Here is a 23,002-nt window from a genome sequence, read left to right as displayed (position 1 = left end):
GGAAAGGTTTGCCTATTTGAGGGTAGATTTTTATTTTTTATTTATTTATTTTTATTTATTTATTTATTTTTTTTGAGGGTAGATTTTTTGGCTCTGGGCAAGGGCCAAACCCTGAGTTCCTCTGGGGCCCTGGATGGGTCCACCCTCCATGGGGACCTCAGGTGCCTTCCAGCTCAGAGACCCATTGTTAACCTTCACCCTTGAAGCGCCACATCCTGGTTTTAGACAAAGCAGAGGTTCAGTGAGGTGGGAGCTAGCTGTCAGGCCTTCCGCCACTCCAGGCCGGGACCCTGCTTTCACCTCCTCTCCAGCCCTTAGGTTTAAGGCCTGGGTTTCCGCTTCCTCTGGGGCTGCCCAGGGCTGGGCTTGTGTGCCTCCCCTCCTCCTCCGGAAAGAGTTCTGCCCCTAGGCAGTAACCTTATTTCCGCTCAGCCTAATGTTTTTAAATAGAAGTCCTTGCTATTGTGAGTGGGTTCCTGGCTTGGTCCTAAACTCAAGTGGCCCGAGCTTCCTGGGGTGTCGCCTGCCACGGGGGTCCGCTGGAGCAGCTCATTTAGCACTGAGGCTGTTTCTTGCTGGCTCTGGCTGCAGGAACTAAACAACTAAGTAGATCCCCACCCCCCACTTCATGCAGGACCTCCTGGCCTCCCAAGGTTACCCAGACCAGGGGACGACCCCACAGGCTGCCCACCCCACAGCCCTGGGAAATCAACCCTGCATGGTCACTCCCAGTTTCAGTTGCTGCTGAGGGTGGTAGGACAAGGTGGTTAAGGGAAGAAATTTGGGGTTCCATGGGATCTGGGTTTCATGCAGAGCCAGTGACCTCCAGCTCTGAGCTTCATACTCTTGTCTGTAAAGGGAGATAGTAATTGGGAGCATGGGGGCGCTGATGGAGTTGAGGAGGTATGATACCTTTAGCACCTGATCCCCACCCAGGAAGTGGGCATGAAAGGAAGATGCTTTGTTATTGTTGATGCTTGTGGTATTAACAAGAGAAGGTCCTGGCCAGTTACTGCCGCCTCACTGGGGACAAGGCAGAGTGTTTGTAGTGAGACCCAACCAGCGTGAGGTCGCTCCATGGTGAGGCAAGGATGGAGACTACACCAGGTGGAGTTGTCACATGCAGGAAACTTGTAGCAAATAAGGAGATCGGGCTTACCTTCCAAAGCTGAATGAAACTCCCCCAGCATGGGGGAAGGAGTTCCTTTCCTTTAGGGCTAGGATGCACATTTAGAAAGGGGAGCCTTGTCACTGTACATAGAGGCAGGCATATGGTCACGCGTACATCTTAAGGACACAAGCCTATTATACAGATTGTATATTATGTTAATGAGGCTTGTGCTCTTTGGGTGGGGACTGTAGTATGCTAATGAGGGGAGGGTAACTGTCAGTTACTCCTGGGGTCCCTCCATGGTCCATCTGGGTGGTCTGGGCTGCTGGACCTCTGTGCTGGCAGTCATTAGTGTTTGAGGGGTAGTTTCGCTTCCCATCATGGGATGCTGTGTCCGTTGTGTCTTTTGTGGGAGTTAAGAGATGAGCTGGAAAGACTAACCTAAGGAAAAATGTGGGACAAAGGTCGATGTGACCTTGGGGTCTAGCTGGTAATAGCAGCTGGTCTCTTATACCAGGGCTCCCTCACCTTGGTGCTGTTGACATTTGGGTGGGAATTCTCTGTTGCAGGGGCTGCCCCCACACATGGTAGGATGTTAGCAGCATCCTTAGCCTCTCTTCATTAGAAGTATCACCTCACTCTTTACCCCCTAGTTGTGACAAGACAAAAATGTCTCTAGACATTGCCACGTTTGGCGGGGGCGGGGGGGGGGGCAAAATTGTTCCAGTCGAGCATCCCTGCCTCATCGAAGTGAACTGACTTGATCCAGTGTGGCGGACAGTATTCATTCACGGCGATGTGTCAGGTCCCTGAGTGTCTGATGAAAGAATGAGGCTTTGCAGCCAGATGGACCAGGGGCCAGATCCTGGCTGTCCCACTTCGCAGCTGTGTGATCTCAAGTGCTAGGCTGGTGTCTGAGCCTGTTTGCTCATGTGTAGGGTGGGTCTGAGACGTGTACTCACCCCACATGTAGGGCACAACATTTGGCTCATAGGAAGTGCTCAGTGTGGCCAGTGGTCTCCCCAGCTGCTAGGTGTACTGGGTGGGGGGAGGAGAGAGAGAGGTTCTGCTGGGTGGGGTGAGCCGTAGCAGGACAGGGACAGGGCTCGTGCCACTTCCACCAGGCAGAGGTGGTGATAACAAGCTGAGAAGCTTGGCCCAGAAGTGAGGCCACAGAGTGAGGCCTGAGATTGCCAGTCGGTGGCCCTGGAGGCTGGTATGGCCTGTGGACTGATTGGTGGCTCCCATGGTGGCTGAACCAGATTTGAGGCGATTGCCAGCATTTTGAATCCTTTTTTTTTTTTTTTTAATTTTTTTTTAGCATTTTGAATCCTATTTCACATTAAAGCCCCCCTTCGTCTGGCTACCACCAGTGAGTGCATTCTCTGTATTTAGGAGTCTGTTTTTGGTTGTTTGTTTTGTTTTCTGGATTCCACATATAAATGAAATCATATGGTAATTGTCGTTCTCTGACTGATTTAGCATAGTATCCTTTAGGTCCATCCAAGTTGTGTCACATGGCAAGATCTTTTTTATGGCTGCCTAATACAAATATGTAACAACACATCTTCTTTATCCATTCGCGGATTGGTGGACACTAATCAGTTGCTTCTATATCTTGGCTATTGTGAGTAATGCTGCAGTGACCATAGGGGTGCAGATGTCCTTTTTTTTTTTAAGATTTTATTTAAGTGTTTTTTTTTTTAAATTCATGATAGACATAGAGAGAGAGAGAGAGGCAGAGACACAGGCAGAGGGAGAAGCAGGCTCCATGCAGGAAGCCTGATGTGGGACTCGATCCCAGGACCCTGGGATCATGCCCTGGGCCAAAGGCAGATGCTAAACCCCTGAGCCACCCAGGGATTCCTTGCAGATGTCTTTTTAAGGAGTGTTTCCACTTTCTTTGGGTAAATACCTAGTAGTGGAAATGCTGGGTTGTATGGTATTATTATTATTATTTTTTAAAATTTCTTTGTTGAGAGAGAGTGTGCAGGCTGGGTAGGATGGGAGGGGCAGAGGGGGAGAGAGAGAATCTCAAGCAGACTCCCTGCTGAACACAGATCACTTGATCTAAAAACCCTGAGATCATGACCTGTGCCGAAATCAAGATTTGGATGCTTAACCAGCTGTACCACCCAGGTGCCCTGGTGTCTGTTTTTAATTACTTGAGGAAGCTCCATACTATTCTGCACAGTGGCTGCACTGATTTACATTCTCCCCAACAGTGCATGAGGCTTCCTTTTTCTCCATATCCTCTCCAACACTTGTTGTTTCTCGTGTATTTGATTTTAGCCATTCAGACAGATGTGAGAACTCATTGTGGTTTTCGTTTGCATCTCCCTGATGAGTGACGATGAGTATCTTTTCATGTGTCTGTTGGTCACCTCTTAATAGTATATTCTATCTGACCTAATACATCCAAAGTATCATTTCTTTTTTTTTAAGACTTTTTAAAAAATATTTTTATTTATTTATTTATTCATAGAGACACACATGAGAGAGAGACAGAGAGAGAGAGAGAGAGAAGAGAGAGAGATGCAGAGACACAGGCAGAGGGAGAAGCAGGCACCATGCAGAGAGCCTGACATGGGACTCCATCCAGGGTCTTCAGGATCATGCCGTAGGCTGCAGGCGGCGCTAAACCGCTGCGCCACCGGGGCTGCCCCAAAGTATCATTTCAACTTAAAATAATATAGAATGAAAAAGATGCTTGCTTATTGATTTTTTTTTAATGTAATTTTTAAGTGATCTCTACACCCAGCTCGAACTCCCAACCCTCAGATCTGGAGTTGCATGCTCTACTGACAGTGCTAGCCAGGTGCCCTAAATTAAGAGGTATTTTATATTCTTATTCCACACTAGCCCTTTGAAACCGGTTTGTGTTTTGTGTTCACAGCACGTCTCAGTCTGGACTAGCCACGTCTCAGGTGCCCAAGTAGTGACATGTGGTTGCTATGCTGCACGGTACAGATCTGGCCTCTGATGTTCACCAGCACCCTGTATCCTCCTCTGACCCCCTCTGTACTTGTCAGTTGCCTCCTTGAGTCCACTGGTCAGTGGGTTTGGGAGCTGGGCTTGGCTTGAGGGGCTGACCAAAGCAGGGCCTGATCAAAAGGGGCCCAGTCAAAAAGGCTTTGGAATGCCAAGCTGAGGGATTTGGTTGTGATGATTTTGAGCTCAGCTAATGTCCTGCTTGTCCTGAGTCCCAGGGCCTGACCAGGTCAGCCTCATGCAGTATTAGAGAGGAGCTACTTTTGGATGGTCACCAGAGTAAGGGAGCTGGGGGATGCCAGAGCCAGGTTTCCTGGTTGCCGAAGGTGGGAACAGAGGGGCCACACCCTGGTAGCTAGAGCATGTGGGGTTGGGAGAGAGCCAGAACTGTGGTTGGGGCCCAGGTCAGAGCTCAGGGAGAGGAAGTAAGTAACTGATGGAAGGCACCCAGCCCAAGAATGAGATGTTGTATGTGGGTGGGAGGCAGGGAAGATTCTAGAGAGCAAAGGATGGTTGTGAGGAGGAGGCAAGAAAGCAGACAGCGTGAGGAGGGGAGGGAAGCTCACCTTTGCCGGGGATCAGAGATGGCACAGGAACTTGGATGAATTTCTAGAGTTAGAGCCTGGTTCTCTACCTCTTGTGGGTTGTATGATCCTTTTTTTTTTTTTTTAAGATTTTATTTATTTATTCATGAGAGACAGAGAGAGAGAGAGAGAGAGAGAGAGACACAGGCAGAGGGAGAAGCAGGATCCATGCAGGGAGCCTGACGTGGGACTCAATCCTGGGTCACCAGGATCAGGCCCTGGGCCGAAGGTGGCACTAAACTGCTGAGCCACCTGGGCTGCCTAAGGGTTGTATGATCCTGAAAAAAGTACTTACATGTCTGTTTGTGTCTTTAGCTGCAAGGAGGTGCTAGAATTGGACTATCTCATAAGGGTTTTGAGGGTGAAATGACCCATGGAAACCACTTGGCTCAGGACTTCAGGAAAGCTCAAATAAATGTTAGCCATTAGAATGATTAATTGAGCACCTACTGTGTGCCAGCCATGTAGGTTCCAAGGTGAGCAAGGTAAGTGAGTGGGGAGTTGTCCTTACTGTGATCGTTATGCTGCTTCTGGCCCCACAAGAGGCAGGGGTTCACATCCTCACTCCACATCTGATGACACAGAGGCTCAGGGAGGCATGTTGGTTGATTTACTTAGGCTCATGCAGCTTTTCCATGGCAAGGCTAGGACTTGAACCCAGGTGTCTCTGGCTAGGAGCCTGTGCCCTTTCTACTGTACCATATGGAGGGGAAGATGAGGGGTGTGAGGAAAGGATCCAGGGTCACTTCAGTGTGGTGTCTCCCTGTGGCTTTGGAGTTTGTGCCCAGGAATGCCACCCTCCTTCCTAGGCCTGCCTCAGCCGGGTTTGAGCCCTGAGATGGTGGAGGTGGTGGTGGCCTCTCACACAGAGGAAGTGGTGATGGGTGTAGGCAGGGCTCCGGCTCACAGAGGAAGTGGCAGGGGAAGTGGGCCAGCATCATGGTGGGGAAGCTGGGTGCTCCTGGCCTCCTCCTGGAGCTCTGGTTGGTGTGGGCCTGCTGGTGCTATGGCATCATAAGGCTCTGGGTGCCCCTGGGTGCTGCTGGCAGGGCAGGGCAGGGAGGCCTGTACCCAGAAGAGCTTCCTCCCTTCCCTGTTTTCCTCACCCCTTGTCCCTCCTTCCACTGCACTCACCTGCCTCTTCACTCACTCTTCTCTCTTCCCCTTTCTCTCTGCTTTCCCCTTTGCTACTTTTTTTCTTCCTTTCCCCACAGCTTGCTTATTTTGTTTTCTTACTGACAGGCAACACCAGAGCCGGGATTCAGGCCGAGACTCAAGAGGTTTAACCACTGTTGTGGTGACTGAAGAGTTAATTCTAGCCAGGCTCTGTGCAGTGGGGGAAGAAGATGGGGCCAGGGAGAGGAGTGGAAGGGAGCACATCCCTTTTCTGTCTCAGGATCTTTGCACTTGCTGTTCTCTTTGCCTCCTACTCTCTTCCTGCTACTCTGCACAGCCAGGCTACTCCTCATCCTCTGGGTCTCAGTTCCCATGTCCCCTCTCAGAGAGGCCTGCCCTGATCACCCATCCCTGACCAAGGGGGCAGCAGCTCTCTGCTGATTTCCTTCAGAGCTCCAGTCACAGACTGGGTTTCTTTTGTGTGTCTCCTTATTTTCTTTCCTCTCTGGAAGGTATAAGGTTCCTGGAGGCAGGGAGATTTTTTTGTGGCTAGCATGGTAGATGCTTAGTTAGTTTCTGCTGCGTCAGTGAACAACGGATGAGTAAATGGCAGCCCCGCCTTCCTCCCTTTGTACGCAGGCCCCGCGCTGTGAGTATGAGTGTAGGCACAGGGATCAGTGCTGAGCTTTCTCCTGGTTTCCCTGCCTTCTTGCTGTGTGATCTTGGGAAAGTCACCTACCTCTCTGGGCCTCAGTGTCTTGAGCTATAAAATGGAGGATCAAAAAGTGCTTCCCTGAGAGAACTTGGGAGGATCAAGTCGTGGCCGGTCCTTAACATAGTGCTCAGCAATGGAAGGAGAAGTGAACATGGCTGTCATTGTCATTGTGCTGCTGATTATTTCTGTTGATTGACCTGACTGGCTGCCTGAGGATTGGCAGGCAGAGTCCCTGGAGGCCCCTGGTCCACCCTCTTCTTGTTTGTCACGCAGGAGGCTGCCTCTTGCATAGGAGTTGGTGTGATGCGTTGCTGGGGGTCAGCCTAAAGCTTCTTTCTCTCTTGACCTGTTATGATGATGAACATGATTCTGTGATAAAGAGGCTCCATGCCGGCCTTTGGGAGCTTCACAGTCTTGGCTCAGTGCCTGCCAGTCAGTCTGAGGGTGGCCCAAGCTGCTCTGGTTGGTGGAAGAGCAACATTCATGCCTTGAAGGGCGCGCCTGCCTTTGCCCTCCTTCCTGGAAAGCTCCAGCCTGTTTTGTCTGGGAGCCCAGGCCCAATTCTTGGCTTCTGAGGCTGTTGCCACCATCAAAGCTGGCTTTGTCACCCTGAGGCAATGTCCCCGTTAGAGCTGCCCTGCCTTCCTGTTTGGCCTTGAGGTTCTGTCTACCTTTGTCCTGCGTCTTGGTGGGCTCTGGTGCTCTAGCTCTTTCTCAAGCCTCCTCCTTCCTCAAATATCCTCCACCCCCACCCCCACCTTGAGGTGATAGGAAACTTGCTGCTCCTGTTGACCAAGGGGGGAGGACCCTGTGTTAGTGAGGAACCAGTGCCAGCCCTGATCCGAGCCTCTGCTCTGTCTGCAGACCATCCACTGTGGCCGAACTGCAAGGTGACCCTCAGAAGACCTGAGGAGCACCCCGCACTTCCCACGGGAGCCCCGCCTCTGAGGCTTCTGACTTGGTGGTGCCCTTCACCTCAGAAGTCCCAACTTGGCCATTGTTTTACTGTGTGACTTTGGGCAAGGTACATGGCCTCAGCTTCATTTTCTGCAAAATGGGAATAAAACCAGCTCTCTCACAAGTGGGACATAATTCTTGTCCTGCACCATGGAATACTGGCGGGAGGTACTCCCAAATGCTAACGGCAGTTATCTCTGGGATTATGGGTGGGTTTTTCTTTTAATTGACGTAGAATTAAAGTACAGTATTATATTAGTTTCTTTTAAGTGTACCACATAATGATGTAATAATCGTATGTGATACTCAGTGCTCACTACAATAAATGTGGCCACCATCTGTCACCAAACAACATTATTACAATATTATTGGCTGTGTTTCCTGTTTTGTATTTTTAGCTCCATGACTGACTTGTTTTATAACTGGAAGTTTGTACCGCTTCATCTCCTTTATTTCACACTCTGTCCCACCTCTGGCAACCATCAGTTCTCCGTATTTAAGAGTCTGTTCATTTGTTTTCTTATTATTTTAAAAGCAGCATGTACTCATTAAAGAGAGTCTTCAAGATACAATATTACAAAGAAGACAAACCACCCATAATCCCTTGAGTGGACCTAGAAGGTGTTCTGCTAACTGAAACAAGGGACACACAGGAAGACAAACACCCTATGATTTCACTTACACGTGGAATCTAAAAAGCAAACAGCACAAAAAGTACTGTTGATTGAAAACTTGGAGCAGTTTTCACCTCTGAGGTTTGGAACTGCCTAGAAAGTGGGGCTGGTAAGGGCACACATCCCCCAGGGTTATGGTGAAGATGGTCTGAGGGAAGCCCTGTATGGTGTGTGGATGGTGCGGGTCGCAGAGGAGGCCCTGGATAAAGCTTCTTCCTTCTCTCCTCCTCTGGGCTCTTGACCCCAGACTGCCCTCCTGCCGTGATTCAGCACCCATTGCTCTCTGGGCCCTCTGGCTAGAGGGAGCTTGGGAGAGGTGGGAGCAGCGGCCCTGTATTACCTCTCACCTCCTTTATCAGCAGTAGGTGGGGTTGGTTCCCCATCACTTTGAAAGAACTGAGATCTGAAGGCTCCCACATCCCTGGCCAAGTTGGACGGGTTGCCCAGGTTTTCGGTCAAGGCCCTGGCATGGGATATTTGAGGCCAATCCTATTGGGGTTTGGTGTTTTTATTTGCCAGCTCAGAAGGATTTGGAGGCTCAGCATTTCCCTGCTGTGCTGGGATGGCTCACCAGGCTTCTCTTCCCCGAGGGAGAGGGTATTAAGTGGCCGTCTTTGGGAGCCATGCTGTTCCACCGCTCTGTGCTTCACAATCTTTGCCATCCTCAAGTGTCTCTTGTTTTGAAACTTGGCCGTCTCATTTGTCACGAGCTGAAACTTGGCCCAGTGATTATTGATAGGGAAGTGGTTTCTCCACTTGGCAGGACTCATTAACTGTGTGTATCCTGCCCAGTCAAAGGCTTTGGCTTCTCCAAGGTAGAGAGGAGACAGCATTCAAAACCAGGGAACAGCTAGAGATTCCAGAAGATAAATACATTGAGGAGAAAATGGACTTCTTGTACTTTCCTCCTGTCTTTATGTGGAAGACATAATTTCTTTCTGTTTGCATGTGGATATGAACACCAATTCATCCATCCGTTATTTTAAAATACTCCGTGTATACTGTGGCCGAACATAGAAGGCCAGGGGCCTTCGTTTTCTCTTACTAAGAGCAGAGTAGATACATTGGTGAACAACATAAAACACACTTTTTAGGCTTTTGGAAATAAAAAATGCATAGTCCTAAATGAGGACCATAACAGCTGGTAGTTGACCGCTTAACCACGGTTTCTAAACTTTCTCCTGTGTCTCTGGAATTGTCCACACGGCTGTCAAAAGACTATAGCTGGCTTCTTGGCTTCCTGAAGGACACTTAGCTCGTAAGTATTAGAGTTGGAATTTGAAGCTAAGTCCTGTGCTGATTCCACAAATGACTTGATAGACGTTTGCCCATCTCTAGGTTGGGCAAGATGGGGGCATGGGGGGGGATGCAGTAGGTTAGGTACCTGTAGGAATAACTTTCTTGGCTACAGTATTGAGGGAATGAGAGAGTCTGGTATTCGTAGAAGCCAACAACAAGGTAGGCTCAAGTGCTTTTTGGGAAAAAAAGAGTTAATGATTGTTTACTGCCTAGCCCTACTTTTCATTCCTTTATTCCTCTCTCATATCTACCTGTTCTCCCATCTGCCCATTTATGCTCCTGCTTGCTCACTCTCCTATCCATCCGTCCATCCTCCCACACACCCATTCTTCTGTCTGCCCTCTCTCCCTCCCTTCATCCATCCGCCCACCCACCCTCCCTCCCTCCCATTCATTCATCTATCCACTCATCCATCAATCCATTCACCCACCCTCCCATTCATCCATCCACAGCTCATGTACAAATTTGCCTACCCATTCTCCCATCTTCCCATTTATCCACCCTCCTGTATTCCTGTGTATTCACTGGCTATTTGAGGCCAGGCTCTATGGGGTGGACTAAAATGAATCAGAAATGGACTTAGCCTTTTAGAGCCCACCACCAAGTTAGAGAATCTCTGAACACAAATGACGAGGGTGCCAGGTCTGTGAAGAAAGTTCTAAGAAGGGCAGCCCGCGTGGCTCGGCCATTTAGTGCCACCTTCGGCCTGGGGCCTGATCCTGGAGACCCGGGATCGAGTCCCACGTGAGGCTCCCTGCATGGGGCCTGCTTCTCCCTCTGCCTGTGTCTCTGCCTCTCTCTCTCGGTGTGTCTCATGAATAAATAAATCTTAAAAAAAAAAACAAAAACTAAGAAGGTGTAGATTAGTAGTCGGGGAGCTGGGGTTCTGAAAGCACTTCATGGAACAGGCTGCACTTGAGTTAGATTTTGTGGAATAAATACAGCATGGGGAAGGCACTCCAAGTGGAGGAAAGAGCAGAAGAGAAAGGCGTGAAAGTAGGAAGTAGAAGGGCACTGGCCATAGCCGAGGTGGGGGAAGGTGGAGAGGTGTGGGGGGGTGTATGTGGCTGTGGGGGGGGGCAGTAGGGGGAGGCAGTGGCATCCTGGAAAGTAGATGGGGCAAATTACCAGGGCCCCGAGTGCCAGACCAGGCTGTTCAGGCTTCGTGTCAGGCAGCAGGGAGCCATTGAAAGTTGCCCAAAGACAGTTTCTGGTTGAAGGCACTGAGGGGAGGGATGGGGAAGGAGGACTGGCACACCTAGAAGCCAGGTGGGAGCCGCTGGAGATGTTTCCTCTGGGGGAGCAGAAAGCTGGGCCCGCGTCAGGTCCTGACAGCACGTCCTAGCCGGGTGACCCGGGCCAGAGGCCTTCGTTTTCTAAGAGCAGACAGCAGTACTTCTGCATACCTCATGGACCTGTGCTGGATACAAGTGGGGTGCTGCTTATCCTGCCTCAAGAGACCATTGGAGGCCTTTGGCTGGCCGCCTTCTTCCTAAGGCCCACAGTACCCAAGCTTCTAGAAGGCTAGGCTCTGGCGCACATGCTCCACTCCTCGACTGACTCATGCTGGCCAGCCAGGGGCGTTAGTGGAATCTGAACCCGAGGCCACATTGGCCGCCTGTCCTGGCTCTGTGTCTGCTGCCCTCAGCGCACCCTGCTTGCATTTCTGTTGGGTCTTTTCCCTGCCCGGAGCCAGTCCTGCTGTGACCTTCCAGGGCCAGATTTCCTCCCTCCCTAATAACATCGAAGCTGTTCCTGTGATTAGTAACAGACCTCACCATGCAAAGATAAAATATTTTTGGGCAGGGACACCACAGCTGTATATTGTAGGACACAGACCAAACCCCTTCTTGGTTCCAGGGCCTGAGCCATATTTGAGCCATCCAGAATCAAGAGGGTGGGGACAATAGCTTTAGCCTTGTCTACTCCAGTCTTTGGCTCTGACCCACACACCCAGGCTGCTCATCTGACAGGTCAGCTGGGAGCCTTCCCTCTCGCCTGCTGCCCAGCCAGGTTGCTAGGAGACCTCACTGGCGAGTGGTCACCACCCAAGCGGCTTCAATGCACTCTTTGCACTTGAGACCTTTGTTTCTTCCTAGAAAAAAAAATACATACTTAGGCTGGGACTGGAACATGGGAGTGAGTTTTAGATGCCCAATCACCCATTTTCTGCCAGGTGCAGCCTTCTGTGAAAAGCTGCCTACTAGAGCTTTGTGCAGTGATGGGAATATTCCGTTTCCGCTCTATTCGGTGGCAGCCGTGTGTGGCTACTAGCTGCTGTATTGGACAGCACAGCTCAGTGGGTTCCTGGGAGGATGGGTGCCCATCCCTGGATATATTCAGGATAAGGTCAAGATAAAGTAGGCACTTCTGGGCACTGTATCCCTGTCTGTCCTTGCTGGGTCCCCTGTGGATAATTGTCAGATGTCATTGAGTGAAATTAACTTTTTTTTTTTTTTTGAGATTTTATTCATGAGAGACACACACAGAAAGAGAGAGAGAGAGGGAGGCAGGCTCCATGCAGGGAGCCCGATGTGGGACTCGATCTCAGGTCTCTAGGATCAGGCCCTGGGCTGAAGGCGGCGCTAAACCGCTGAGCCACTGGGCTGCCCTGAAATTAACTTTCATAAACCACTTGGATTCCTTAGGCTGTGTCTTCAGGTCCTCCTTATTTGTAGGTACCCACAATTTCCCCCAAAGTTCTAGCTTAGCAACAGTTTTATTATCCTGCTTCATTGACTATTATGGCTTAATTATTTTCCTCATTACTATATTGTTCTCTGATTTATTATTTTAATTTTTTTTTTTTTTATTTATTTACGATAGTCATACAGAGAGAGAGAGAGAGGCAGAGACACAGGCAGAGGGAGAAGCAGGCTCCATGCACCGGGAGCCCGACGTGGGATTCGATCCCGGGTCTCCAGGATCGCGCCCCGGGCCAAAGGCAGGCGCCAAACCGCTGCGCCACCCAGGGATCCCCCTGATTTATTATTTTAAAGGGTTACCTAATATCCCACTAAGTTGACCGTTGTCTTACTGTTGAATAATTAGGTTATTTGCTTTTTTTTTTTTTTTTTTTTTTAGATCTTATTTATTTATTCATGAGAGACACAGAGAGAGACAGAGGCATAGGCAGAGAGAGAGGCAGGTTCCCTGCGGGAAGCTCGATGCAGCACTTGATCTCAGGATCTCTGGTTTAGGACCTGAGGTGGGATCATGATCTGAGCCAAAGGCGGATGCTCAACCGCTGAGCCACCCAGGCTTCCCTTACTTAGATTTTTTGGCTGTTGTTCTGGACTACTGTGAACATGGTCCTAGTACGTTTCTTTTATTGTCTTTATTTGAATTTCCTGGCCTTAAATTCTTAGGAATGAGGGAGAAGAGGCTTTAAAAACCTATTGCCAATTTTGTCTTTAGAAGATTGAATCTGGGGATCCCTGGGTGGCGCAGCAGATTGGCGCCTGCCTTTGGCCCAGGGCGCGATTCTGGAGACCCGGGATCGAATCCCACGTCAGGCTCCCGGTGCATGGAGCCTGCTTCTCCCTCTGCGTGTCTCTGCCTCTCTCTCTCTCTCTCTCTGTGTGACTATCATAAAAAAAAAAAAAAAAAAAGATCGAATCTGGGGATCCCTGGGTGGCGCAGCGGTTTAGCGCCTGCCTTTGGCCCAGGGAGCGATCCTGGAGACCCGGGATCGAATCCCACGTCGGGCTCCCGGTGCATGGAGCCTGCCCCTCTCTCTCTCTCTCTCTCTCTCTCTCTCTCTCTCACTATCGTAAATAAATAAAAATTAAAAAAAAAAAAGATCGAATCTGGATATTGTTGCCGGTAATGAACGTACCCATTTTAGCACCCGTTTTGTCACCAACACTGGAGGTTCCCATTATTCCTCATTTTTTAAAAATTTCATAAATATAAATGCCTACTTTCTTGGAAGAAGATCCTTGTGGCAGAAGAATCCCCTGGTTTCTATTGCCTGTGGCCCATTAGTAACCATGTTTTCTACTTGGGTCTTTGTGTCCTAGATTATCAGTTAGGTCCTCTGAGAGCCCTCAGTGAAGGTCACTTGGTTGGTCTTGGTGATTCTTTTTTTTTTTTTTATTAATTTTTATTTATTTATGATAGTCACACAGAGAGAGAGAGAGAGAGGCAGAGACACAGGCAGAGGGAGAAGTAGGCTCCATGCACCGGGAGCCCGACGTGGGACTCGATCCCGGGTCTCCAGGATCGCACCCTGGGCCAAAGGCAGGCGCCAAACCGCTGCGCCACCCAGGGATCCCTTGGTGATTCTTTTTAAGGTAGCCCTTGTTGCATGTGTTTCTTGTGGTGATGTACCTCCATAGATGTCTGTTCTCTGCTGGCATGCCCCCAGAGATGCCAAACTTACTTTTTGGTGGCAAGTGACAGAGTCCAGAAGGGGGTTTATTGGCTCATGTCCCTGAAAAGTCTAAGGACACATCCTGTCTTTAGGAACAGCTGGCTCTAGTTGTCCACAGACTTCATCATTTGCCCTTCTGCATTTGTGGGTCGTTTTCTTTGTCAGGGCTTCATCCTCAGGCAGAGTCTCTGAGGGATTGGCCACATGGACTGTAAGACTCTCCAGCCTTTCATTCTACTAGTTTAGCAACACCAGAGAAAGAAAAAAAAGCTGCTTTACTGATAACTTAACCAAAAAACCCCAAACTAACCCAGAACCACCCAGATACAACCCTGTTGGGCCTGCCTTGGATCCCTTGTGCAAGTGTGAACCACTGACTATGGCTGAGAGGGCCAGGAATGTATGGCTGGGCTTGGGCCGTGCCCTGGGACCAGGTGGACTCAGTCCCTTATGAATCCCTTGCACCAAGAGGGAGAAGCAGTTGCCAAAACAAAGGAGAATTGTGAATCTACAAGCAGGGAAAAGGCAGCTGTCCTGGATTGCACCCTGGTCACTGCATTCACTTTTGTGGACTCGGTTTCCTCATCTGCAGAGGAGATGGGGGAGTTGGGGTGTAGGAGTGGTGGTTAATGTTCTTTCTCATCTCTGGATTCTGTGATACCAGCTCTTTCCCTGGAGGAGGAGACAGGGACACAGTGACCAGCCTGCAGCTGGGAGGGAAGGGGTGGGCCTGGGGGTTGTCCCCACCAGCTGCTGCTCTGTGGTTGACTTTTAGAAAGCCCCTGGCCCCTGACTGGACTGGCCGGGGCCCCTTGGGTGGGGCAGGGCTTTCTGCTGGGAGGGTTGTCCCCACCTCCTCCAGGCTGGACCACACAAGGGGGAAGATTGTTCCCACAGAGGTGCCTGGGCCAGTAAACACAAGTGGCCACTGTGTGTCTGCTCTGAAGGGTGTGGGCTGAGGCGTTAGTCACTGCCAGCCAGCAGTGGAGGGCTGGGCGGGGGCTCCCCCATCCTTTGCTAGACCCCAGCCTTGCCTTAGCCAGTGGGAGAGATGGACGTCAGAGGCTACAGACAGTCACTTGTTCTTGATGTGACTCCTTGCCTGTCAACTCCCACAGGTACCCCGTCCACTAGGGTCACCCTTAGTTTTCCAGACCCACCCACTCCCCAAGATGCCCTCTCATCTGACCATGGAGGGAGCTTGGGCATCATGTCCCCATCCTTCTACTGTACGAGGGGGAAACTGAGGCCCAGACAGCATCTTTGAAGAATTTGACCTTGGGCAGAGAGGTGAGCACATGGACCCTGAAGCCACATAAGCCTGAATTCAACTCCCAGCCATGTTATTGACCTGTTGTGTGTCCTTGAGCAAATGACTTCACCTTTCTGAGCATCAGTTTTCTTATATATAAAATGAGGCTCTTAATAGTACTTCCCTGGTATAAAAATTAATTGAGGGGATCAAACAGTGTCCTCTTGTGCCCTTTTTAGGCTCCGTGGCTTTAGCCAGTTTCATTTTCCAGCTCTGCTTGTAAGCACATGTCCCAGCAGCTCCAGGCCTGCTGCCTCAGTGCTGGAGGCTAGCATAAAGCAGGGTTGGGGCAGCCTCAGGCTGCTCTGCTGCTGTTCTGAGCTTGGATCTCATTGGCTAGCATGATCACATTCTTCTTTCTGAGCCAGTCATGTTCTAATTAACCCGTTCGAGTCACCCACCTACTTCTAGAATGGAGGTGGAATCTGCTCCATTGCATTTTAGAGACTGGGAATGAGCGCGGGTTCACTGAAGAAAAATCAGGAAAGGTGAATTTTGTCATGGGAGGGCAATGATTCCCACCACCAGTGCTCCTTCTAGGCAGAAGCTGTCTTGTTCACTGGACAAGTGCCTCACCTGTTACATGAACTCAGTGAATACTGGTTGAATGAATGGATAGGGAATGAGCTGATTCCTGGCAGCCTAGTGTAGTGAGGAGAACACTGGACTCAGGGGTCAGGAGACCACCACAGCTCACAGTCCTGGGTGGGTCCTCATATCACTTGGAGCCTCAGTCTGCTAATCTGGGAAATGGGCATGATGGCTGACACCTGCTTTACTAGCTTATGGGTGGATTAAATTTTGGTACGTTTAGTACTTAGCAGCTGTCAAGCACATTGTTGGTTGTGATCTTCATTATCTCTAGAAGTGGGAGATGGAGGGATCCCTGGGTGGCACAGCGGTTTGGCGCCTGCCTTTGGCCCAGTGCGCGATCCTGGAGACCCGGGATCGAATTCCACGTCGGGCTCCTGGTGTATGGAGCCTGCTTCTCCCTCTGCCTGTGTCTCTGCCTCTCTCTCTCTCTCTCTCTCTCTCTCTCTCTCTCTCTCCCCCCCCCCCCTCTGTGTGTGACTATCATAAATAAATAAAAATAATAAAAAAAAAAAAAGAAAGAAGTGGGAGATGGAGCAAAGAACCCTGAGTGCTCACCAAGAGGGGCTGGTTGGGAAGAGATTTGGAGCTTAGGTCAAGGTGGGCTTGCATTTGGATCTCCTATTACCCCCTGCCTGTCTCCCTAAATCTCTGTTTTCTCATCTGTAAGTTGGGAATCCTAATACTTATCTCCAAGGGCTGGATGGAGGATGGAGTGAGAAATCCTATTTAAGGCCTGTCTTGGCACACAGTGAGTGTTCAGGTGATGTTAGCTGTGTTTATCATCAGCCACTATAGCTTCCTCTGACATCCAGGTAAGCAAATAGCTGCCTCAACCAGGCTTTTAAAGAATTTGATTTTGGCCAACTGACCTTAGGCACCACGATTGCTGCCAGCTAACCCCTTTCTGGCAAGCTCTGGGCTCTGTAATCTGAGTGAGGCGCTGGGCAGCGGGTGTTGCTCAGTGTTGACACTGGCGCCCAGCTGGAGGCCCAGCCCTGTGGTCAATGCTGCCTTTCAGGGGGATGGGCAAGGCTGGTTTTGTGAACTCCTAGGAAACAGCCCCACTTTGGGGAGAAGATACTCTTTTAGGGAAACCCAGGAGGAGGTGACATGCAGCCTCATTTCCTACCTCTCAGGAGTGAAAGGTGAATGCTTAAGGGGGGGCTTAGGCCCGTTCGCTCTGTCCCCGCGTGCTGCTCTGGCTGGGGGTCGGGAGAGCACGGTCGGGGTGGGTGCTGTGTTCACCCAGTAAAGGAGCAGAGCAGGCTTTACCTCCTCTTCTGGGTTTGGAGAGGAGGAGGAGTGGGAGTGTTGTGCAGTGGGTAAGGGTGCTTTGATGGTGCTCTCACTGGACACTCGAAAATCAACATTACCAGAAATGAAAGGGCAGGTACATAATCTGTGTGAGGGAGGAAGTGATCACGAGAGCACTAGTGCCCAATGGCTGATTCATGACTCTCTCAGGTGTTCTTTTTTTTTTTTTTAAAATTTATTTATTCATAGAGATGCAGAGAGAAGAGAGGCAGAGAGACACAGGCAGAGGGAGAAGCAGGCTCCATGCAGGGAGCCCGACGTGGGACTCGATCCCAGGTCTCCAGGATCACGCCCCGGGCGCAGGCGGCACTAAACTGCTGCGCCACTGGGGCTGCCCTCTCTCAGGTGTTCTCAACAAGTTTTCAAAACCGAGTATAGGGGAGAGGCCCCCCTTAGGCAGGGCGAGTGAGCCGGTGAGTTCCAGCACCAGGACTGACCCTGAGGAATGGCCCCACGTGAGATTCCCTCCCCTGCACCGGACTCCCGGGCCTGGTGTGGAAGGGGCGGTGTGGGGGAAGGGTGGGTGGGGGTCCAGACCAGCCCTGTCTCCTGTGTTGCTGGGGACTCTGCTTCAGTCTCCTCATCTGTGCACAAGGTAGTAACAGCACCGACCTTGTAGGGTGCTTGAAGAGATAAATGAGTTAGCACATGTTGAAGTATAGACCAGTGACCTTGATCAGTAGGAGATGATTGTTGTCGCTGTGAAGGGGCCTGGTGACTTTGCAGCTCAGTTAATAGAAAAAGTTACCTAAACTGAGAATAAATTTACAAATGAGTGTAAAAATTGGCTACTGGCCTCACTCCGTTCCAGAAGATTCTCTGGTGAGGATTGACACCCCTTCTCAGTACCCTTCCTCCTATAAGCATGCTTTCTAGTCACTGGCATCTTGAGGCCAGGGGCAGGGTTGCTATGTCTCTACTTAACAGACTGGGCCTCCCAGGCGCCCCTGCTTGGTCTCTGCATGGAGGAGGGTGCCCTTGTACAGAGCTGGCCTGGGAGCATTCCTAGGTGGCTGTTGGCATCTGGTCTTAGGTAGAGACTTCTGAGTTCTGGAGATGATAGGGAGACCTAGTAACAGCAGTGGAAAGTACACAGTGTCTTGGAAGTTAGAGGACCTAGATTCAGATTCTGGTGCCACCACACTAGTTCCAGCCATGCCCCCTCTCCGAGCCTATAGAATGGGGGCACTAAGATGCCCAGAACTGGTGTCATATGAGGTGATGTGAATACCTATTGTCCTTCATGGGGTTCTAGGCATGCAGAAGCAGCTGGGCCATCACCATTTCCAGTAGGTCAGGTTGCAGAGTTGGTGTATGTGGTGAGTGGCATGTAAAGCTGTCCTTAGGAACGCACTGCAGTGGACACTAACAGGGCTGCTTACGAAGTCCAGAGCAGCTCGTTTTCCCCATGCTTTCCCATGGATTGCGATTCCAAAGTTCCAGACAAGCGGCCTGCTTTTTGGGCCCATGTTGTAGGCAAGTGTGCTCTCTGAAAACCCAAGGCCCACACAGCACAGTGGGCGAATGCTCCCAGCAGCTGCCCTTGAGGCCCACAGGGCTTGTGGGTTCTCCTCCCTTTTCCTGGACACCAGCTGCTCGTGGCTGGAGTTGCTTGTACCCACTTATGTGGTTATTTTTCTCTTGCTCTCAGTTCTTAAAATTGTGGTAAAATATGCATAACATAAAACTGATGATTTTTTTTAAAGATTTTATTTATTCATGAAAGACACAAAGAGAGGCAGAGACAGAGGCAGGGGGAGAAGCATGCTCCCTGACAGGAGTTTGATGCAGGACTCGATCCCAGGACCCAGGGATCACGACCTGAGCTGAAGGCAGTTGCTCAACCACTGAGCCACTCAGGTATCCCTCCCTTCCTTTTTAAGGCTGAGTTAATAGTCCATTGAATTTTACCACTTGTTTCTCCATTCACCCGTGAGTGGAGATCTGGCTTGTTCACACCTTTTGGCTTTTGTGGATAGTGCTCCCATAAACATGGATGGACAGATACCTTCTCAAATCCTTGCTTTCCGTTCTTTTATTTTTATTTTTATTTTACTGATTTATTTATTCATGAAAGAGAGAGAGGGGGGGGGGCAGAGACACAGGCAGAGGGAGAAGCAGGCTCCATGCAGGAGCCTGATGTGGGACTTGATCCCGGGACTCCAGGATCACGCCCTGGACCAAAGGCAGGCGCTAAACCACTGAGCCATTCAGGGATCCCTCTCTCCCTCTTTTTCATCAAATAAACTTGTTATACTGGTGAAATGCATCAAGAATGCACCCTTCTGCTGCAGTTGCTGGGTACTTAAAGCCCTTGTTCATTTTACTTTTAATGTATGGGAAATGATGCAAATAAATGTATGAAACTTTCCTATTAGTGTTTTTAAACAATATGCAAAGAGCCCTATCTCTCCCCATTTTAGGTGCCTTCGTAGCCTGCTATCAGGCAGCATGTTTCCAGAGTTTTCTATGCATTTACATGTAGTCGTGAGCATTTATGAAAGCAGTTTTCCATTTTTTTTTAATTTTCCATTTTTTATAGAAATAAGTATCCCACCACTTTATTGTTCAGTGACTTGGATCTCTTACTGAGCAGTCTTTCCATGGTGTTTGTAGAGCTATGCTATTCTTGTATTTTTACTCATCCCGTAGTATGGGATCATGTTAAAAAACATGATTATTAGGAAATGCTGAACACTATTTTCTCACACATGCCCCCTGCACTGACATGCTGAGCAGCACTGGCCATTGGTAAGAACAGCGGATCTCCTCTTTGGCCTTGTGGTCCCCATCCGGACCTCTGGGCTGTGTTGGCATTCTCACGGGCCTCTCCAAGCTGGCTTCCAGTTTCCTGCCAGGCAGGCCTCGTTGACCTTCTTTGTCTCCACTTTGCAGGCCAAGAACAAGGAGACAGGTGCTTTGGCTGCCGCCAAGGTCATAGAGACCAAGAGTGAGGAGGAGCTGGAGGATTACACGGTAGAGATCGACATCCTGGCCACCTGTGACCACCCCTACATTGTGAAGCTCCTGGGAGCCTACTACTACGACGGGAAGCTGTGGGTAAGAGCCACCTGCCTGCCCCCTCTTGGTCCTTGTGGCCCGGTAGACTGGAGCTAGCCTGGTTCAGAGGTCCTCAGCTCTTCCTTAGTGTTTGCTTTGGGAGGAAAAGGTGAAGTAGGGGGCCCTGCCCCCCCCATCCTTCCTTTCTACAGAGCCTCCCCACTTTTGCAGGTAGGGGCAGTGGTTTGGAGGAGGAAGGAATTCTAAAGTTCTCCTGCCGGGCCTCAAATCCCAGAGCTGCCACTTACAAGTTGGAGAACCCTAGGTGTATTCTTAACCTCACTGCCTCGGTTTTTCCAACTGTAGGATGGGGGTAATAATAGAACATAGTTCGTGTGGTTATTACAGGGATTAAATAAATAAATTCATGATCAGCACTTAGAGGTGTGTACCTGGCAGGTTTAAGAGTTTGGTGACCGTTGGCTGTTTTATTATTTGTAACAGTGGCATCGTTACTATACCACTGCTTTGGCTGCTACGTGGGGATTATTTTCAGTGCAGCACTAAACATTCTCCATCAGCAGCCTTAGTTTGATGTGCGTAGTGCAGATGCTGCTTCAAGCCCCACCTTCCAAACCCAGCATCACCCCCCAGCTGGTCTAGAGAATTTCCGCAGCGCCCCTGGTTTTCATAGGATGTGTCTGCTGTGTAGAATGCCTGTCCCGTGGATGGACGCTCTTCTAGGATGAAAGCCTCTTAGTTGATAAAACCCAGACCGCCTAGAACATACGTGTTTCTTCAAACTATTTTTCAGCAAGTGGTTTTCTTTTTATATGTAAAGCAACATACTTATGTCCCTAAAACTCAGTACCACATTTGTCACAAAATCATGTGCAGGAAGAGTCTCCTGTGAATTCTAGATGCTCTTGGGAGACTGAGAATCACATGTAGATGTTTTGCAGAGGCAGCTGCGGGGCGGCAGGGCTGGGCGCCTCCAGTGGTGCTGGAGCTGGGAGAGCGAGCTGGCCCGGGCACGGGTCCGCATGCCGCACACAGCAAGGTTAACTGTGATTTGGTGGTCAGCAGGGGATGTTTTCAGCATTCGACTTCCTACCATGCTAGTTTATTATGTGTACAGAGTTACATTTTAGGAAATTAATGGAAGTTTGGTGTTGATAAGTAGTACGTGATCATCTTTCTCATTTAAAAGAAGAGGAAGCACCGGGGTGGCTCAGTGGTTGAGTGTCTGCCTTCGGTTCAGGGCATGATCCCAGGGTCCTGGGATCGAGTCCCACATTGGGCTCCCTGTAGGGAGCCTGCTTCTCCCTCTGCCTATGTTTCTGCATTTCTGTCTGTATCTCTCATGAATAAATAAATAAAATCTTAAAAAAAAATACGAGGAAATAGACCCCAGGTTTTTTTTTTTTTTTTTCTTCACAGGATGCCTGCTTTTTAGGAACAGACTACTGACACTGGACGGGGGGAAATCTGTGTTTCATTTGAGTAAAGAATCCTGCTGTTTAAGAAATCTACAGGAGAGTTTAGAAACCACTGTCAGTTTATCCCTTTCATTTCACAGAAGTAAAGGAAGCCAGGGTGTGAGGGGAGTGAGAATGTGGCCTCCCTAGCCCTGCCCAGAGCTCTGTCCACTGACACTCAATTCTGGATAGAAGCCAACTTTCTTTTGCCTCTCAGAGTATCTCCTTGGGGAACCTCCTGGATGTCACTGGGGGGATAAAACCATCATTACTTGATTGCTAGCTGCCGATACCAAAACCCTTCCTCACCCACCATCCCCAGGTGCCTCAGGAGGTGGTGAACAGGATGAAGACACAGGCATAGAGAAGGCACACCCGCTTGCTCATAGTCACACACCTGTGCCTACGTGTTTCCTCTGTCCTGATTCGTGGAGCTGCTTTTAAAAAAGTTCTTTCTTTTAAGAAATTAAATATTACATCTATAGTTACCAGAGAAAAATGAGAGCATACAGAAAAACAAGAGGAAAAAAAAAAAGATTAAAACCATTAGAGTTTTTGTACCAGATAGCCACTAATAACATTTAGAACATATTTTTCCTAGGTTTTTAAAAATACATACACATACATACCCATATCCACAGGCTTTTTAAAAAAAAGGAGGATTGAGGGCAGCCCGGGTGGCTCAGTGGTTTAGTGCCACCTTTACTTTTTTTTTTTTTTAATAAATTAATTTTTATTGGTGTTCAATATACCAACATACAGAATAACACCCAGTGCTCATTAGTGCCACCTTTAGCCCAGGGTGTGATCCTGGAGGCCCGAGATTGAGTCCCACGTCGGGTTCCCTGCATGGAGCCTATTGCTTCTCCTTCTGCCCGTGTCTCTGTGTCTCTTCCCCTCTCTCTCTCTCTGTCTCTCATGAATAAATAAATAAAATCTTAAAAAAAAAGGATTGATACCATGCTTACTACTTTACCTTTTACCTCTTTTTATTTCAAGTCTATTTTTTTTTTTAAGTAATCTCTACACCCATCTTGGGACTTGGACTCACCACTCTGAGATTAAGAGTTGCATGCTCTACCAACTGAACCAGCCAGATGCCCTATTTATTTAAGGTCTATTAAGAGCAACCTTTTTTTTTTTAAAAAAAAGATTTTATTTATTTATTTATGGGAGACACACAAAGAGAGGCAGAGACATAGGCAGAGGGAGGAGCAGGCTTCCTGGGAGAGCCTGATTCAGGACTCGATCCCAGGACCCCTGATCATGACCTGAGCTGAAGGCAGGTGCTCAACCACTGAGCCACCCAGGTGCCCCAAGAACAACTTTCATGTCAGTGGGGAAACACTTGCATTTTCATATTTGTAGAATTGCATCTTCTGACCACGTGACTTTCTGTTGTTGGGCATTTACACTGCTTTTTTTTTTTCTGTTATAAGCAAAGTTGTGATGGGCCTCTTTGCATTTTTGTGTGCTTGTCTG

General features: G+C 49.3%; 1 protein-coding gene across 1 annotated transcript in view; it reads left to right on the top strand.

Moving 5' to 3' along the window:
• The window catches only part of STK10 (serine/threonine kinase 10), a 111,499-nt gene that overhangs the window by 5,714 nt on the left and 82,783 nt on the right, over nucleotides 1-23,002 (top strand). Inside the window, exon 2 of the mRNA XM_055325302.1 lies at nucleotides 19,938-20,102. Within this exon, the coding sequence (XP_055181277.1) occupies nucleotides 19,938-20,102 (165 nt within the window). The remainder of the gene's footprint in view (nucleotides 1-19,937; nucleotides 20,103-23,002) is intronic.

The sequence above is a fragment of the Nyctereutes procyonoides genome, unplaced genomic scaffold, assembly GCF_905146905.1.
Source record: "Nyctereutes procyonoides isolate TBG_1078 unplaced genomic scaffold, NYPRO_anot_genome, whole genome shotgun sequence".
NCBI lineage: Eukaryota > Metazoa > Chordata > Mammalia > Carnivora > Canidae > Nyctereutes > Nyctereutes procyonoides.
This window is presented reverse-complemented; position numbering and strand designations above follow the sequence as displayed.